General features: G+C 42.3%; 1 protein-coding gene and 1 long non-coding RNA gene across 4 annotated transcripts in view; one reads left to right on the top strand and one right to left on the bottom strand.

Moving 5' to 3' along the window:
- The window catches only part of LOC139537457 (T-box transcription factor TBX6L-like), a 78,507-nt gene extending 64,694 nt beyond the window's left edge, over window positions 1–13,813 (bottom strand). For 2 of the 3 annotated variants that reach the window (XM_071338765.1, XM_071338767.1), the window contains exons 1-4: window positions 13,364–13,813; window positions 12,879–13,044; window positions 2,757–2,859; window positions 2,331–2,495 (exon numbers count right to left, since the gene is read on the bottom strand). In XM_071338765.1, coding sequence (XP_071194866.1) covers window positions 2,331–2,495; window positions 2,757–2,859; window positions 12,879–13,044; window positions 13,364–13,445 — 516 coding nt within the window. In that variant the 5' untranslated portion in view covers window positions 13,446–13,813. The remainder of the gene's footprint in view (window positions 1–2,330; window positions 2,496–2,756; window positions 2,860–12,878; window positions 13,045–13,363) is intronic. The other variant, XM_071338766.1, reaches the window with a different exon arrangement.
- Window positions 13,814–18,329: 4,516 nt separating this feature from the next.
- LOC139537482 (uncharacterized) lies at window positions 18,330–19,532 on the top strand. Its single transcript, XR_011667548.1, has 2 exons — window positions 18,330–18,575; window positions 19,083–19,532. It is a non-coding gene; the product is annotated as an uncharacterized lncRNA (long non-coding RNA).
- Window positions 19,533–19,603: the final 71 nt, after the last annotated feature.

Raw genomic sequence — 19,603 nt, 5'->3', positions numbered from 1 at the left:
GGGGATGCGCACGGTGAAGACCTGGTCTGGACTTTCCACCGTAGTAGAACCGACGGAAACCTCTAAACACCTCCCCGAGCACTTTCGTGACCACCCCTTGAGAGCCCTCTGTTGCCACGAAATAGTGGGGTTATGACAGGCCAACCAGGGTAGGCCCAGCACCACGGGAAACGCAGGAGAATCAATAAGGAAAATACTAATTCTCTCCTTGTGACCCTCCTGCGTAACCATGCCCAGTGGAGTGGTGGCCTCCCTAATTAGCCCTGACCCTAATGGTCGACTATCTAGGGTGTGCACAGAGAAGGGCACATCCACAGGAACAATGGGGATCCCTAAACTATGGGCAAATGCTCTGTCAATAAAATTCCCAGCTGCGTCTGAATCTACGAGCGCCTTATGCTGGGAATGCGGGGAAAACTCAGGAAAATGTATAAACATGTGAGCAACAGGGGGCTTTGAGTGAGCCTGGTGCCGACTCACCTGGGGTGACACGAGAGTGCCCTGCCTGTTGTCTCGACTCCCAGAAGAACCTCCCCAGCACCGACCAGCAGTGTGCCCTCTGCGACCACAGATGGGACAGGGAACGACCCCTCCTCCGGTCGCCCTAAGCGCAGCACCTCCCAGCTCCATGGGCGTCAGAGCGGTGGTGCTGGGGGATGGAACTGACAAACCCCGATCCGGACGTCCGCGGGTAGCCAGCAGGTTATCCAGTTGGATGGACAGGTCCACCAGCTGGTCAAACGTAAGAGCGGTGTCCCTGCAGGCTCGCGCAGACTGCACCGGTAGTGATCAATCAGGGCCCTGTCGTTCCATCCCGCGCTGGCGGCCAGGGTCCGAAAGTCCAAGGCGAACTCCTGTGTGTTCCTCGTCCCCTGCCTCAAGTGGAACAGACGTTCACCCGCCGGTGAAAACTGCCCGAAAGCGGCGGGTGAACTCCGCGTAATTGTCCAACACCGCTTCTCCTTCCCCCCATACGGCGTTGGCCCACTCCAGGGCTTTCCCTGAGAGACAGGAGACGAGGGCAGACACGCTCTAACGTCCCGAAGGAGCCGGGTGGACGGTTGCCACGTAGAGCTCCTGCTGGAGTAGGAACCCCTGGCATCCGGCAGCTGTCCCATCATATTCTCTCGGGAGCGCGAGCCGAATCCAACTGGGACCGTGTGAAGGAGGGGTGAACTGTGGTGCCTGTTGTAGTGGTGCCGGTGGAGGCGCTGGCAGAACTCTTCCTCTCTCCCATCGGTCCATCGTCTGCAGCACGCGATCCATGGCGGTGCCGAGACGTTGCAACATGGTCGCATGCTGCTGGACGCGCTCCTCGACCGCCATAGGGGGGTTGTCTGCTCCTGCTGACTCCATTTTCGGGTGCGTGATTCTGTAAGGATCTGGGTGTAGCTGGTGCAGAGGAGTCAGACGCAGGACAGCAGACATGCGTATCACAAGGAACTTTACTCAAAATGTCCAAATACATGAAGTAATACCAAGCCCACAAACATCGGACCGAACTTACAATAAAACAATCACGCACAAAAACCATGGGGAAAACAGAGGGTTAAATAATGAACATGTAATTGGGGAATTGAAACCAGGTGTGTAAAACAAAGACAAAACAAATGGAAAATGAAAAGTGAATCGGCGATGGCTAGAAGGCCGGTGATGTCGACCGCCGAACGCCGCCCGAACAAGAAGAGGGACCGACTTCGGCGGAAGTCGTGACACAAGGTTTGAAATGATTATGTTTTAGTCAAACATTATATCTGTCTGGGCTTCTTGCAGTCAATTTGCAGTGTACAAATTATTTGTAATTATGTTTACATTTTTGTAATTTAGTAGATGCTCTTAACCAGAGCGACTTACATGATCAATTAGGGTTAAGTGCCTTGCTTAGGGCACATCTACAGATTGCTAAAATTCTAATAGTTCGCCTAATTTCAGTTTATGTGACAAAACAAGCAAGTATAGTGTAGAGAATCATTGTACCATCTAAACTGCTGTGAAATATATTGTGCATAACCAAAAATATTGTACTTTCAGCTGTTTGAAGCTGGTGTACAAAACTGAAAGTTAAAGACACAAATATGTTACTTAACCACAGGAAGCATAGAAACACAGCACATAGAACAGATCTAACGCTTCTTAGACTTGTTTTTTAACAAGAATGACCGATCTATAACTCACATTTCTATGAGAATTTGGTTGGGTTGCCCAAAAAGTTGCATTTTCCTGGTTTAAGTAACATTCAGTGACTATCAGCTCTTTTGCAACAGTGTCATGGTGACATGACACTTTTAATGTCATAAAATATGCCATGGTCCTTCCATGCCAAGCCTTACCAGGCCACTGGAGTTGAGGGTGTTGTTGGTGAGTTTGAGCTTGTGGAAGGAGACGGGGTATTGCATCCACCTCTCCCCCAGGGAGGGAGAGTCTGGGTGGATGAAGAAGCGGTTGGGAAGATGTGGCTCGGTAATACCACTCACTTCCCAGCGATCTCTGCTCCACTGCACAGGACAGAGGTACAGTTTAGTGTCTAAACACATTGATAACCAGCATCTTCTGCAGTTTTGAATCTAACATATTTTTCTAAAGCTTATCAATCTAAACACAAACACTAATCTACAACGTTAGTGTGTGTTTGTGTGTGTGTGTGTGTGTGTGTGTGTGTGTGTGTGTGTGTGTGTGTGTGTGTGTTGTGGTAGCAATAGATAACACAAAATTTAAATAAACAGTAGCCTAATACTGAGAGGGGTAGGGTGAGGTACCTTGTATTTGTCGTCATCAAATGAGACCATGTCCATCATCAACACATACTTTGCCTGAGGATTCAACCCTGTCACAGTGACTCTGCAGCTCGGAAACATACGCCTATAAAATACAATCAGGTGGGAAGTTTGAACAATATTGAACCAACCGGTTAGGAGAGACCAGGGCACAAAGTAACAACGAAACTCAAACTAGAAACCACGTAGAAAGCTGAATGATGTAATTCAATGTGCTAATGCTTGGTTAGTGTATTTTCATGCCTTGTAACTTTTGCTAGAATCCATACATTTTTCAAGGAGAATTGTCAATATTCTTGCCGCCTCTCTTTTTTTAATATATAATAATTCTTATCAGTAAGAAGAGGTCTGTTGATTGGTAAAGCTGATGACAATAATTACTGTTGTATTTTCTCACAAAACTCAGATTAAACTCAGATTTGTAGAGGGGCAAATTTTTACATTTATCACAATTAACCCCTTATCTAAAATTCAATGGTATTTTATATGGTATTTAGAAATATTCACATAATATTCACATAATGAAAAAAATATATATATCAAGTTTGCAATTACAACTAAGATAATACCTTTAAAAAATGTAAGGGAAAAAATCATACTTTTGAATGTGAAAAGTATCCTATCTATAATATATACATTTTGGTTACTCGGTTTTTGGTCAATATGACATGCCTAAAATATCAAATATACATATATTTTTGTCAATGTAGTGAATTTTCATCCAAGTATCAGCTTCAAGTCAGAAAATGTTTCAATTACCCCTAATTTGTATCATTGAAGACAGTATTACATTTAACCCTGCAGCCTGTTACAATGATCCCCGCCAAAGGGTGTCGTGCACCCCAAAAATCTGAGGGCGCACAAGGTACGTGAGGATGCCTGGGGGTGGTCCGTAGTGGGGCTATGCCCCCGTCTGTAAGTTGGAGAATTTAGCATTATTCAAACACCTAAAACAGATTTTTTTCTGCAATCTAGAGACATCATCATGCTTAATTCTGTGTCAAAGAAATATGTATATTTTTCTGCATATGTAAGCATACTTCTTGAGCTGTCTGTATCCTCCTGACTGGTGTGTTTTTTAAAGAAACGAAATATGCTTCTCTGCATCTCTGCTCAAATCTGGGTAAAAGATTGAAAGGAACATCTTATTCAGTATATTTAGTTATTGCTTGCTTTTCTAAAGTCTACCAACCTTGCCAGCAGGTATGCCAGCTAAGATGGTTAGACAAGCTAGCTACTCTAACTTGATTGATAGCCTGTCAATTTCTCGCATGGAATAGCCTTAATTTCTCAGAACAAGAATAGACTGATGAGTTTCACAAAGAAAGTCTTTGTTTCTGGCCATTTTGAGCCTGTAATCAAACCCACAAATGCTGATGCTCCAGATACTCAACTAGTCTAAAGAAGGGCAGTTTTATTGCTTCTTTAATCAACACAAGTTTTCAGCTGTGCTAACATGTGTGCAAAATGGTTTTCTAATGATCATTTAGCCTTTTAAAATTATAAACTTGGATTAGTTTACACAACGTGCCATTGGAACACAAGAGTGATGGTTGCTGATAATGGGCCTCTGTACGCATATGTAGACATTCCATTAAAAATCAGCCATTTCCAGCTACAATAGTAATTTACAACATTAACATTGTCTACACTGTATTTCTGATCAATTTGATGTTATTTTAATGGACAAAAAATGTGCTTTGATTTCAAAAACAAGGACATTTCTAAGTGATCCCAAACGTTATATGTGTATATATATGTGTGTGTGTGTGTGTGTGTGTGTGTGTGTGTGTGTGTGTGTGTGTGTGTGTGTGTGTGTGTGTGTGTGTGTGTGTGTGTGTGTGTGTGTGTGTGTGTGTGTGTGTGTGTGTGTGTGTGTGTGTGTGTGTGTGTGTGTGTGTGTGTGTGTGTGTGTGTGTGTGTGTGTGTGTGTTTATTACAGGACAAATCTGAGGGCACATGCTCCTGTGCCCCCTCTGACCCTAGCCTGGGTACCAGTCTTTAGCTAATCCACTCCCTGTACACCGTCGTGCCAAAAAGACTGGCCTTTCTGCCATCTTTAAATATGAACATTCTATAATTAATGAACTGGAGGAGAACAGAGGATTTGTTCCTGATTCGATCACCGCTATCCTCTAATCACAACTATTATGCAAATATTGGAACTCATAAACTTTTATATCCACAGAACATGTTGGCATCCGGTTGCTAAGCAACTGTTTTTTGTTTGTCCAGATGAAAAACCAGTCTAACAAAAGCACTGAGGTACTAACGGTCAAAAAGTTGCTAGCTCACCTCTAAATTCTCAAAGTATATTCCAACCACAAAACGTCTGAGTTTTACTTGCCTAGCTAACAGCTAAATATAGTTTTTATAAATTCTAATTACATTTTCGACACTCCACATGTTGTCAAGGAAAATATTAATGTTATTTCCAAAAACCAATAGTAACTCCGCCATAAATTAGTAGGGTATATTGTCTCGTTCAGGTGCTAGTCGGACATACGACACTCGGACATTTCCGACTTGCAAACTGGTTGAACGTAGCCAGTGTATAACTACAACCAATTAGCAAGTTGGAAATTTCCGAGTTTCCTAGTTCCGACAAGCACTGCTGCATATGTTGGTCACAGATACCTTAAAAAATGGTGGGGGAGTGGATCAGAAAACCAGTTAGTATCTGTTGTGACCACCATTTACCTCATGCAGCGCAACACATCTCCTTCGCATAGAGTTGATCAGGCTGTTGATTGTGGCCTGTGAAATGTTATCCAACTGCTCTTCAATGGCTTTGTCAAGTTGCTGCATAATGGCGGGAACTGGAACACCCTGTCTGTTGAGTATGCAAGCCATGGAAGAACTGGGACATTTCCATCTTCCAGGAATTGTGTACAGATCCTTGCGACATGGGGCTGAGCATTTTCATGCTGAAACATTAGGTGATGGCGGAGGATGAATGGCATGACAATGGGACTAAGGATCTTATCACGGTATCTCTGTGCATTCAAATTGCCATCGATAAAATGCAACTGCGTTCATTGTCCGTAGTTTATGCCTGCCCATAGCATAATCCCACCGCCACCATGGGCACTCTGTTCACAACGTTGACATCAGCAAACTGCTCACCCACACATCGCCATACACGCTGTCTGCCATCTGCCTGGTACAGTTGAAACCGATATTCATCTGTGACGAGCACACTTCTCCAGCATGCCAGTGGTCATCAAAGGTGAGCATTTGTCCACTGAACTTGGTTACGACGCCGAACTGCAGTCAGGTCAAGACTCTGGTGAGAACGACGAGCACGTAGATGAGCTTTCGTGAGATGGTTTCTGACAGTTTGTGCAGAAATTCTTCTGTTGTGCAAACTCAGTTTCATCAGCTGTCCAGGTGGCTGGGCTCAAACGATTCTGCAGGTGAAGAAGCCAGATGTGGATATCCTGGGCTGGTGTGGTTACACGTGGTCTGCGGTTGTGAGGCTGGTTGGTCGTACTGCCAAATTCTGGAAGCGGCTTATGGTAGAAAAATGAACATTCAGTTCTCTGGCAACAGCTCTGGTGGACATTCCTGCAGTGAGCATGCCAATTGCACGCTCCCTCAAAACTTGAGACATCTGTGGCATCGTGTTGTGTGACAAAACTGCACATTTTAGAGTGGCCTTTTATTGTCCCCAGCACAAGGTGTACTTGTGTAATAATCATGCTGTTTAATCAGCTTCTTGATATGCCACACCTGTCAGGTGGATGGATTATCTTGGCAAAGGAGAAATGCTCACTAAACAAATTTGTGCAAAACATTTCAGCGAAATAAGCTTTTTGTGTGTATGGAACATTTCTGGGATCTTTTAGTTCAGCTCATGAAACATGGGACCAACACTTTACATGTTGCGTTTATATTTTTGTTAAGTGTAGTAACCGCAGTCTGCAGATAGACATTAGAAAGGCCAGTCTGTAATGGGTCAGCGGTCAAACGACCACCCCTCATCACTGTCAAATGTTCCCTAAAACACTTAAGCGAACAGGCCTTTCTAATCGACCTGGCCCGGGTATCCTAGAAGGATATTGACCTCATTCCATCAGTAGAGGATGCCTGGTTATTCTTTAAAAGTGCTTTCCTCACCATTTAAATAAGCATGCCCCATTTAAAAAATTTAGAACTAAGAACAGATATAGCCCTTGGTTCACTCCAGACTTGACTGCCCTTGACCAGCACAAAAGCATCCTGTGGCGTACTGCATTAGCATCGAATAGTTAGGAACCAATATACACAGGCAGTTAGGAAAGCTAAGGCTAGCTTTTTCAAACAGAAATTTGCATCCTGTAGCACAAACTCCAAAAAGTTCTACGACACTGTAAATTCCATGGAGAATAAGAGCACCTCCTCCTAGCTGCCCACTGCATTGAGGCTAGGAAACACCGTCACCACCTATAAATCTACGATAATTGAGAATTTCAATAAGCATTTCTCTACAGCTGGCCATGCCTTCCACCTGGCTACCCCTACCCCGGGTCAACAGCTCTGCACCCCCCACAGCAACTTGCCCAAGCCTCCCCCATTTCTTCTTCACCCAAATCCAGATAGCTGATGTTCTGAAAGAGCTGCAAAATCTAGATCCCTACAAATCAGCTGGGCTAGACAATCTGGACCCTCTCTTTCTAAAATTATCCGCCACAATTGTTGCAACCCTTATTACTAACCTGTTCAACCTTTCTTTCGTATCATCTGAGATCCCTAAAAATTGGAAAGCTGCCGCGGTCATCACTCTCTTCAAAGGGGGAGACACTCTAGACCCAAACTGTTACAGACCTATATCTATCCTACCCTGCCTTTCTAAAATCTTCGAAAGCCAAGTTAACAAACAAATCACCGACCATTTCGAATCCCACCGTACCTTCTACTCTATGCCATCTGGTTTCTGAGCGGGTCATGGGTGCACCTCAGCCACGCTCAAGGTCCTAAACGATATCATAACCGCCATCGATAAAAGACAATACTGTGCAGCCATCTTCATCGACCTGGCCAAGGCTTTCGACTATGTCAATCACTGCATTCTTATCGGCAGACTCAATAGCCTTGGTTTCTCAAATGACTGCCTCGCCTGGTTCACCAACTACTTCTCAAATAGAGTTCAGTGTGTCAAATTGGAGGGCCTGTTGTCCAGACCTCTGGCAGTCTCTATGGGGGTGCCACAGGGTTAAATTCTCGGGCTGACTCTTTTCTCTGTGTACATCAATGATGTTGCTCTTGCTGCTGGTGATTCTCTGATCCACCTCTACGCAGACGACACCATTCTGTATACTTCTGGCCCTTCTTTGTACACTGTGTTAACAAACCTCCAGACGAGCTTCAATGCCATACAACACTCCTTCCGTGGCCTCCAACTCTTCAACCGATCGCTGCCCGCACCCTCCCGCCCGTCTACTCTGGACGGTTCTGACTTAGAATATGTGGACAACTACAAATACCTAGGTGTCTGGTTAGACCAGGGGTGTCAAACTCATTTCGCATCGTGGGCCACATACGGCCTAGGGAGATGTCAAGTGGGCCGGACCATTAAAATTATACCATACTCTGCTATAAATAACCAAAATATCATGTCTTTCCTTTGTTTTGGTGTAAAGAAGCACAAGAACATTAGGAAAATATTGAAATTTAATGAACTATCCTTTTACAAAACATTTAATGAAACACCTCATATTTCCTTAGACAAATGTGCAATTTACTTTTATCATTCACAAATATGCATTGCAACTGATCCCACTGATTGTACAAAGGCACAAAACTTTAATTGGTACTGAAAAATATAGTAATGCACTTTAAGATTAAATGAGACTTTTAAAGAAAGGAATTTTTAAACCACTTACACATACGCATATAAAATCTAAATGTAATCCCTGCGTACACCTTACAAACTAAGGAGAGTGATTTTAAATGTGTAATGAAGAAAGTGTTCGCCTGTCCTGTAAATCTGTAAACTTCATACATGAAACATACATACACATACAATACATACTGAAAATTTATGGAGTTGTATGAACAGTAGAATTCCATCACACAACTTTTGTTTTGAAGCTGCTGACTAACATTAAAGTGCACATTTTTTTAAATCACCACAGTAAGGATTCATCTTCACAGAGCTGTATTCTTTCAATGCAAACAGTATCTAAGGCAGCATTTTAAAGGTGTTAGTCTAGTCTGGACTTGTATTTGTTCCTGAAACTTGGCATCTTTTGGCCTGTACAAGTGCATCAACACCAGGTGTCATGTCCTGACTAGCTGTCACTTTCAGAATGTCATTTAAGTGCTTGTTTATGAGCCTTGAACGCATTTTTGTTTTATTGATATTCATCACTGAGAAAATTTGTTCACAAAGGTAGGTTGTCCCAAACATGCACAAAATTTTAGCAGCCAGGGCTGTTAATTTGGGGTACCCTGGTAGTAGATACTGATAAAATCTGTCCAGACCTACAGAGGCAAATTTGCCCTTCAAATCTGCATCACACTGCAAATCAATTATCTCTAGCTGAATTTCGACCGGCAGATCAGAAGCTTTAACTGTGAAAGGTGAGCGAAAAACTGAAAATTCTGTCTCAAGTTCACCAAATACCTGAAAACGTTTCTCAAACTCCCGCAGTAGTCCTGCAATTTTGTCTTTGTACCGTTTCATGTCCGCATCAGGTCTGGTCACACACACATCTCTCAGACAGGGGAAATGAGCAGGGTTGCCATTTGCCAGTTGCATCTCCCACAAAGTCAGCTTCAACTTAAATGCATGTATGTTGTCAGAAAACTGTGTGACAACTTTTTTGCGGCCTTGCAACATTTTGTTCAGATTGTTCAAGTGTTCAGTAATATCAACCAAGAATGCAAGGTCCCGTAGCCATTCCTGAGATTGTAATTCCAACACCGGTTTTCCTTTTTTCTCCATGAACTGTCCGATTTCCTCTCGTAGATCAAAGAAATGCCTCAGCACAGCGCCTCGGCTTAACCATCTCACTTCAGTGTGGTATGGCAGGCTGTGGGTAATGTTGCTGTCGCTGAGAAGTTTGTCAAACTGACGATGGTTCAGACCTCTGGACCGGATGAAATTTACAGTGCGAACAACCACCTCCATGACGTGGTCCATTTTCAGCGACTTGCAACACAATGCCTCCTGGTGCAAAATACAGTGAAATGTCCAGAAACGATCTCCTCCATTAAGGGCTTGAACTTTGTCTTTGAACTTTGTCGCGACACCTGCTTTCTTTCCGACCATGGATGGCGCGCCGTCTGTAGCCAGGCTGACAGCGCGGGACCAGTCCACTCCAACTCTGTCCAATGCAGCAACGACAGAGCCGAAAATGTCCACGGCTGTTGTGGTGTCCATCATTGGCACCAACTCAAGAAACTCTTCAGTAACAGTCAATGTCTCATCAACTCCTCGAATAAATATGGCCAGTTGGGCCACGTCTGTGATGTCAGTGCTCTCGTCAATTGCCACGGAAAATGCAATAAATGACTTGACTCTCTGTTTCAATTGACTGTCTAAATCTGCCGATAGTTCCGAAATCCTCTCTGCTATAGTATTCCTCGTCAGGCTAATATTGGCAAAAGCTTGTCGCTTCTCGGCACATACAAGTTCAGCCGCCTTCATCATGCATCGTTTAACAAAGTCACCGTCGGAATACGGCTTCGATGCTAATGCTATTTCGCTAGCAATTAGGTAGCTGGCTTTTACCGCTGCTTCACTGACTTCTCGGCTCTGGATGAAAGTTGACTGCTGTTTCCTCAGACCCGCCAGCAATTCGTTAATCTTATCTCTTCTCAGTTGTCCTTGCAAGCCGTCATATTTTTCGCTGTGATGAGTCTCGTAGTGGCGTCGAATATTATATTCCTTCAATACCGAAACTTGTTGCAAACACACCAAGCACGAAGGTTTTCCGTGCATCTCTGTAAATAAATAGGACGTGGTCCATTTTTCTTTGAAAATTCTACACTCCTTATCTACTTTTCTCCGTTTGGATAACGACATTTTGGCTAATGAGGTATTAAGGTATTAACAACGTCGTAACAAGCAGCAGATGGCGCATTGATACCGTCTGCTGTTTTCAGTCTGTCTCAGTGATGCAGCTTGTCTTCTACTCTGATGGAAAGAGTGCGCCCCTTAGCGGATAATCCATGAATTGCAGCGAATTAAAAATATTAATTCCATGTCTTTTATGCATTTTTTCCACTTTCAAATTATCCTGCGGGCCTGATCGAACCTCCTTGGGGGCCGGTTCCGGCCCGCGGGCCGTATGTTTGACACCCCTGGGTTAGACTGTAAACTCTCCTTCCAGACTCACATTAAGCATCTCCAATCCAAAATTAAATCTAGAATCGGCTTCCTATTCCGCAACAAAGCATCCTTTACTAATGCTGCCAAACACCCTCATAAAACTGACTATCTGTTACGCCCTGACCTTAGTTCCTTTGTTATGTCTCTAATTTGGTTTGGTCAGGGCGTGAGTTGGGGTGGGCATTCTATGTTTTTGTTCTATGTTTTATATTTCTATGTGTTTGGCCGAGTGTGGTTCTCAATCAGAGGCAGCTGTCTATCGTTGTCTTTGATTGAGAACCATACTTAGGTAGCCTCATCCCACCTGTGTTTTGTGGGTAGTTGTTTTCTGTTGTGTGTCTGCACCAGCCAGAACTGTTACGGTCGTTCTCTTTGTTCTCTTTGTTATTTCAGTGTTCATTAAATAAATATGGACACGTACCACGCTGCACCTTGGTCCTATCCTTCCAACAGCTGTTACACTATCCTACCGATCCTTGATTTCGGCGATGTCATTTACAAAATAGCCTCCAACACTCTACTCAGAAAATTGGATGTAGTCTATCACAGTGCCATCCATTTTGTCACCAAAGCCCAATATACTACCCACCACTGAGACCTGTATGCTCTAGTCGGCTGGCACTCACTTCATATTCGTCGCCAAACCAACTGGCTCCAGATCATCTATAAGTCTTTGCTAGGTAAAGCCCCGCCTTATCTCAGCTGACTGGTCACCATAGTAGCACCCACCCGTAGCACGCGCTCCAGCAGGTATATTTCACTGGCCATCCCCAAAGCCAACTCCTCATTTGGAAGCCTTTCCTTCCAGTTCTCTGCTGCCAATGACTGGAACGAATTGCAAAAATCACTGAAGCTGGAGTCTTATACCTCCCTCTCGAACTTTAAGTATCAGCTGTCAGAGCAGCTTATCAATCATTGCACCTGTACACAGCACATCTGTAAATAGCCCACCCAACTACCTCTTCCACATATTGTTAATTGTTTTTTGCTCCTTTGCACCCCAGTATCTCTATTTGCACATTCATCTTCTGCACTATCTATCACTCCAGTATTTAATTGCTAAATTGTAATTATTTCGCCGCTATGGACTATTTATTGCCTTACCTTCCTAATCTTACTACATTTGCACACACTGTATTGATTTTTATATTGTGTTATTGACTGTACGTTTGTTTATTCCATGTGTAACTCTGTGTTGTTTGTGACGCGCTGCTTTTTTTTATCTAGGTCGCAGTTGTAAATATCTAGCCTACCTGATTAAATAAAGGTGAAATAAAATAAATAAATAAATAAAAGTCTCTTTGGCAGTGACAAGGAGTGGAACTTCAGCTGAAGAAACTGGTACTCAGACTACTCTTACGCCGCCGCCTACAGGGTTAAGTGTACATTTTGACTTCTGACACTTTCTGTTGACTTGTAAAGGACTGGTATGTCCTAGAAAGGTAGTTACAGTGGGTCATGGTAGCTGAGATATGCATGTTGTTTGTATAAAATATTATTAATAACTCAAATAATCTTTTCATAAATAAGCAAAAGACTGAAAGTGTTACTTTGTGCTCCATACTACTATCGGTTATTCAATTTAATAAAAAATAGTGGTTCTTTGCAACAGAATTACTCTGAGACTAGGCCTATGTCCCAAAACAGTCACCAAATGGAAATTACATTTTTTTATGCTATCATATTTAATTAATTTCTAATGTTTCTATCACTCATGTTTCATATTCTTGACAAGCGGTTATTATGAAGGCCTATGGCTACCGCTATTTATCATCCACACATCCTACCTTCCTGTTTTGGTGATGAGCATCTCAGTTCCTATATCGCCAAATTGTTCCCATAGCTCGCGACCCTGGAGCGACACCCGAACTTGAAGAGCTGAAAGCTCGGGTTCACACCCGACTTTACCACCGCCGTTCCAAGACTGGCCCCGTCGAACCGCATCTTTCCAATCTAGTAGAAGGTATTTATTTGCGTCATTCATAGCCTATATTAGAGTTACGTTTTTTATTCCACAAACCTATGACAATAGACTACATAAATAGCTAACCACTGGGCACACAGTGGTTGAATGAATCAACGTTGTTTCCACGTAATTTCAATTAAATTATGTTAGATGTTGAATTGACGTCTGTGCCCAGTGGGATAGGCTACCCCTCTCAATAGAAAAGAGCATTGGTATTCTTAGGCTCAATTAAGACTTTTAAACACTGTAATGCAACGTTTTCAATAACATTTGGTCATGTTGTCTATCCATTAAACACAAACCTACCTGGTGGACAATAGCCATAGTTCCTGGGCTGAGAGTTGAGTGGGTAGTCACCACACAGCAGCCTCTCCTCATGCAGATACATGGCCTTGGAGCTCCAGTCAGCGCTCTTGTTGTTAATTCCTCTCTGATTTACTCCAAACTCGAACTCAGTGATATGCACTTGAGATGTGATTAGGGCAGCTATCCCCTATACCTTTCCCTCCCATATGGAAGAAGACAGAGGTGTGTATGTGTGTGTGTGTGTGTTAAGTGTTGGAACATCAATCAGAACCCCACTTTGATCTTTATACAGTTTAGAGTAGCCTACATGTTGTTGTGTGAAAAGAGGGGTGCAGGTAGGGGGAGGTTGGTGTTCAGTATAGGCAGTGAGGCATTGGTGTTCCCCAACTTCAAAACCCCCAACTCCCAGGCCAGGTGCTAATCACCTGGGCAGTTTGGCCTGCCATTACTACAGGAAGCTGGTCCCGGGTCCTTTATTATACTGGCTGACCAGACAGACACAGGACAGAAAGCAGGGGAGTGTCAATGCAGAGGTGTGTGTCGAGTGACACCTTGCTCCCTAAGTAACGACCTCCAGTCCATTGGACTTGAGCTCTACAGGGATGGCCTGGCTCTTTGAGATGTGGCTTGGTTATGATAAATATCATCATGATACCAAAAATATCTGAACACTTCTGATCTTCTCTAATGTAGTAAATGCTGTCACAAAAATATATATTTGTCTTTGGTCTTCAAGGCAAGAGGGTGGAATTATTAATGTGGTTGTATGATTAAAATATATTTTAAATTATCATTAAATTATCATTAGGAATGGATAAATCATTCTACATATGAAATACGTATTTGAGAGAACTTACAAATCTCTTATCCCAGCATATGAAGAGGACCTACACAGAACTTGTATGGACTGGAGACTCATGTTCTGCTCTTATGCTCATATGTTATGTAGAGGTAAATCAGAACATTACAGAACATTTCTATGAATGTCTATAAATAGTAATTTACTTTCCTTCAATGTGCTACAATATAAAATGAACTGCATCAGATTCATTACCCAAGATGATCCGTTTTTAGGGATATTTATATATTTTCCCCCAATACTTCCATCTGATACATACTTAATAATATTAAGAGCAAATTTTGTCTGATTTAGATGTGAAATGTGAAACTGCATTCTTACAAAGTAAAGCAAATGTGTATTATTCTTTTTCATTCCGTACATAAATAAATTACATTTTTGTCCTCCTGTTTTTCAATGTCTGGCTGGCCGCACAAATAAATTTTTATTTGAATGCGCTGTAAAATTCACAGAAATCTCAATTTATTTCCCTGGTGCCTGGTGTCCCTCCAACTCTTTGCTGATAAAGAGTTGGAGGGACACCAGGCACCTCAATGGTGCCGCCCAGATAGGCCTGTTTACGTCTTTATCTGTAGGATCAACCCGACCACTCACACCCCCTTGGTCCCCCGCCCAAACTGGGGAGATTGTTTCCACAGTAACTGGGCTAAGTTGTCGCCCCCACTTCTGTCCTCACCCCAAACCGTGTCACCCGACACCTCCCACTTGCATCATACATATTTATTTCAATTTTGTTGAAATATGATACAAATATTGTGCCAGAAAATATGCCAACCACAATGAATGCTCCAGAAAGATGGTTGCAGTTATGTTTGATATGTCGATGATTCAAACCACTAACATTTACATCAAGAAGAGTCATTGCATAATATTCAGTTGAAATCAGCTGCTGATAGTTGGATAGATACCCTTTCCTTTGTAGTCAACATCTAAGACACAATTGATTGCATTTGCCATGACGTGAACTATAAAGTATTTGTAGTGGGGAAGAACTGTCAATTATTATACAGTACCAGTCAAAAGTTTGGACACACCTACTCATAACAGGGTTTTTCTTTATTTTTGTAATGCATACTCAGGGAGAAAAAGGTGTAGATTTACGCGCAGAGCGCGGCAAATGTTTATTAAGCCTTCGCAGAAGGCAGGAATCGTAGTCACACGCAGGCAATGGTCAAACACAGGTAGGCAGTAAAAAAATAAAAAATAAAACTCACAACCATACAAACAGAAAGAACTGAACTAACTAGGGAGCTGATGAGACCAGGTGAGAAACGAACACAGGTGAAAACAATGAACAAAATGAAAGACAGGGCTACGTTCCAGAACACAAAGAAACAGAGCTACGTTCAAGAACACAAAGAAAAAGAACACAAGGTTGACTAAGAAAAGAAAAGCAGAACCTTACCATTTTTACAATTTTCTACATTGTATAATAATAGTGAAGACATCACAACTATGAAATAACACATATGGAATCATGTTGTAACCAAAAAAGTATTAAACAAATCAAAATATATGTTACATTTGAAATTCTTCAAAGTAGCCACCCTTTGCCTTTGATGACAGGTTTGCACACTCTTGACATTTTCTCAACCAGCTTCAGCTGGATTACTTTTCAATTAATAGGTGTGCCTTGTTAAAAGTTCATTTGTGGAATTTCTTTCCTTCTTAATTGTGACAAGGTAGGGGTGCTATACAGAAGATAGCCCTATTTAGTAAAAGACCAAGTCCATATTATGACAAGAACAGCTTAACTAAACAGAGAAACAACAGCCAATCATTACTTTAAGACATGAAGGTCAGTAAATCCGGAAAATTTCAAGAACTTTGAAAGTTTCTTCAAGTGCAGTCGCAAACACCATCAAACACTATTGTTTTGCACACTTTGTACAAAATAATAAAATGCAGTACTACAGGATATTTCTTAACGTAGCTCTTTATTAGCTAGCTATAACTGGCATGTTCACGTATCGCCAACCAGGATCAAACTGACCATGACCTAACCATTTGGGTGGTCTTAACCAATCATAGCACAGTATGATATGGCGGTAAAATGCATCCAATTACAATTCAGTATGTTTACACATATGAATATTACAACTATAATGAAACTGGCTCTCATGAGGACCACCACAGGAAAGGAAGACCCACAGTTACCTCTGCTGCAGAGGATATGTTCATTAGAGTTAACTGCATCTCAGAAATTGCAGCCCAAATAAATGCTTCACAGAGTTCAAGTAACAGACACATCTCAACATCAACTGTTCAGAGAAGGCTGCGTGAATCAGGCCTTCATGGTCGAATTGCTGCAAAGAAACCACTACTAAAGGACACCAATACGAAGAAGAGACTTACTTGGGCCATGAAACACGAGCCATGGACATTAGACCGGTGGATATCTGTCCTTTGGTCTGATGAGTCCAAAGTTTTAATTTTTGGTTCCAACTGCTGTGTCTTTGTGAGACGGAAAGTAGGTGAATGGATGATCTCCGCATGTGGGGTTCCCACCGTGAACCATGGAGGAGGAGGTGTGATGGTGCTTTGCTGATGACACTGTCAGTGATTTATTTCGAATTCAAGGCACACTTAACCAGCATGGCTACCACAGCATTCTGCAGAGATACGCCATCCCGTCTGGTTTGAGTTTGGTGGAACTATCATTTGTTTTTCAACAGGACAATGATCCAAAATACACCCCCAGGCTGTATAATTGCTATTTGACCAAGGAGAGTGATGGAGTACTGCATCAGATGACCTGGCCTCCACAGTCATCCGACCTCAACCCAATTGAGATGGTTTGGGATGAGTTGGACAGCAGAGTGAAGAAAAAGCAGCCAACAAGTGCCCAGCATATGTGTGAACTCCTTCAAGACTGTTGGAAAAGCATTCCTCATAAAGCTGTCATTGTAAATAAGAATTTGTTCTTAACTGATTTGCCTAGTTAAATAAAGGTTACATAAAATAAAACATTAAAAGCTGGTTGAGAGAGTGTGCAAAGCTGTCATCAAGGCAAAGGGTGGCTACTTTGAAGAATCTCAAATATACAATATATTTTGATTTGTTTAGCACTTTTTTGTTACTACATGATTCCATATGTGTTATTTCATAGTTTTGATGTCTTCACTATTATTCTACAATGTAGAAAATAGTAAAAATAATGAAAAACCCTGTAATGAGTAGGTGTGTCCAAACACATTTTTGAAAGTTTTAAGACAGAAATTATTTCAGTTGGCTGTTTCTTAAGATGTCCACTTAAGGTCATAATGTTTAATTATTCAGTGACTTCAATAACCAGCTCAGTGGAGGTCATGTTTGTGTAACAGTATAACTTTAGACCATCCCCTCGCCCCGACACGGGCGCGAACCAGGGACCTTCTACACACATCAACAACGGTCGCCCACGAAGCATCGTGGAGCGATGGGTAACGATGCTTCGTGGGCGACCGTTGTTGATGTGTGCAGAAGGTCCCTGGTTCGCGCCCGTGTCGGGGCGAGGGGACGGTCTAAAGTTATACTGTTACATTGATGCTGTTGACCCGGATCACTGGTTGCTGCGGAAAAGGAGGAGGTTGAAAGGGGGGTGAGTGTAACGGATGTGAAATGGCTAGCTAGTTAGCGGGTACGCGCTAATAGCGTTTCAATCAGTTACGTCACTTGCTCTGAAACCTAGAAGTAGTGTTTCCCCTTGCTCTGCAAGGGCCGCGGCTTTTGTGGAGCGATGGGTAACGACGCTTCGTGGGTGTCAGTTGTTGATGTGTGCAGAGGGTCCCTGGTTTGCTCCCGGGTCAGGGCGAGGGGACGGTCTTAAAGTTATACTGTTACATTTGAACAATAGGTAATGTTTGCTTGGGTGATTTTGAATGTTGACAAAAGAGACATAGACAATTTGTTAAACAAAACACCTTTTAAAATGCAAGCTGGAAATAAATCTGCCAAAATAAGGCCAAAAAAACTGGAGAAAAACATTTCTTAAGAAATACTTGCTTTGGAATGGGTGTGTACGGGGGCATGGAGGGGTGTCAGACGAGATGTCAAACACCTGATGTTGCAAAACTGTTTGGGGTATGATTAGAAGGGGTGCGGCACATCATTAGATCAGAGGCAAACAGGACAAGACCCAGAGCATGATAGATAAGGGGGCCACAGCTCTGATGTCATCACCATATGCAAATTAACTGGTGGCCTTAAAGGAGACCTTTGCGAGCTGTCATGAGTCTGTGAACAATGTGGTGGTGTTGGAGACGTGCTGGCTGTTGTAAACCAGAGCAGCGTGGTAATAGAAAACAACCAACGCCCTTAATTAACACTTTTTTCTTCAAGAGAGAGGACAACGCAGACAGACCAGACATGGAGGTGAGCTGAACATTTAAAGGCCCACTATGTGAAATTTACAGACGTTTTGATCACTTAACTCAGTCACGCTAAACCTCTGAAGCTGTCAATTGGGCTTCATTTGAAGGGGATAATTAGGGGAGAGAGCTGATGTTTAGTGGTTTAGAGAAAGTCCTCTATTAAGATGCTCTGCAAGTGGTTTCATTTAGTTAACTACAAGCAATTACATTAAGAAAACTCATGTACATGGTATCGGTATATAATGCAATGTCGGACCTGAACTTGGTTAGTCTTACAATAGGACTTCAATAGATTTAATTAAGAAATTGATGTGGATCATGCATGAATTTGTTGTCTGAGAAAATATCATTCTGTAATATAGCATGCATATTGTATTCATTCCTTGGGTGGTTGACTTCTCAGAATATGTTATAACACATTGATAACATATTGACTCAACCCTGTTTCTGTACATATTTGTTTGTGTATTTATTTAATATGTAATATCCATAATTTTATCCCCAACAGGTTTATTCATTTAGGCAATGTCATCATGGGATATTGTTCGTTAGTCTTGTACCCTGGACAGGATATCATCATATACTGTAAGTTCGTTATGGTGACACTACAGTATAGATGATGTACTATCCAGGGTCTCATTCCCCCTCCGGATACTATCAGCACACACACACAAGCTGTTGACGGTTGGAAGCTAGAGGGTGGCAATCTAACCGTTACCATTACTGAGTTTTAGCAATGGTAAGGGTTCTAATGCTGCTTCTCAATGTCACTGGAGTTGCATTAAAGGAAACTAAAAACTGGTGGACTGGTCTCGTCTTCCTTGCAAGAAGTCACATTTGATTACAACACCTTAGTGATACCAAGAGCCAAAGTTGTGTTTAAGAGCTGATTTTGATATTGTAAGATGTTTGTTGACTTGTGAAATAATGTTTCAAATTAAAAACCAAAGAATGACTATCAATGTCTTGGTGTACATCTCACTCTGAATGTTAAATACTGTACCAAGGTTACCACCTCAATGCATTGAC

Source organism: Salvelinus alpinus, chromosome 13, assembly GCF_045679555.1.
Source record: "Salvelinus alpinus chromosome 13, SLU_Salpinus.1, whole genome shotgun sequence".
Classification (NCBI taxonomy): domain Eukaryota; kingdom Metazoa; phylum Chordata; class Actinopteri; order Salmoniformes; family Salmonidae; genus Salvelinus; species Salvelinus alpinus.
The sequence above is the reverse complement of the archived record's forward strand: the minus strand, read 5'-3'. Positions and strand labels throughout refer to the sequence as shown.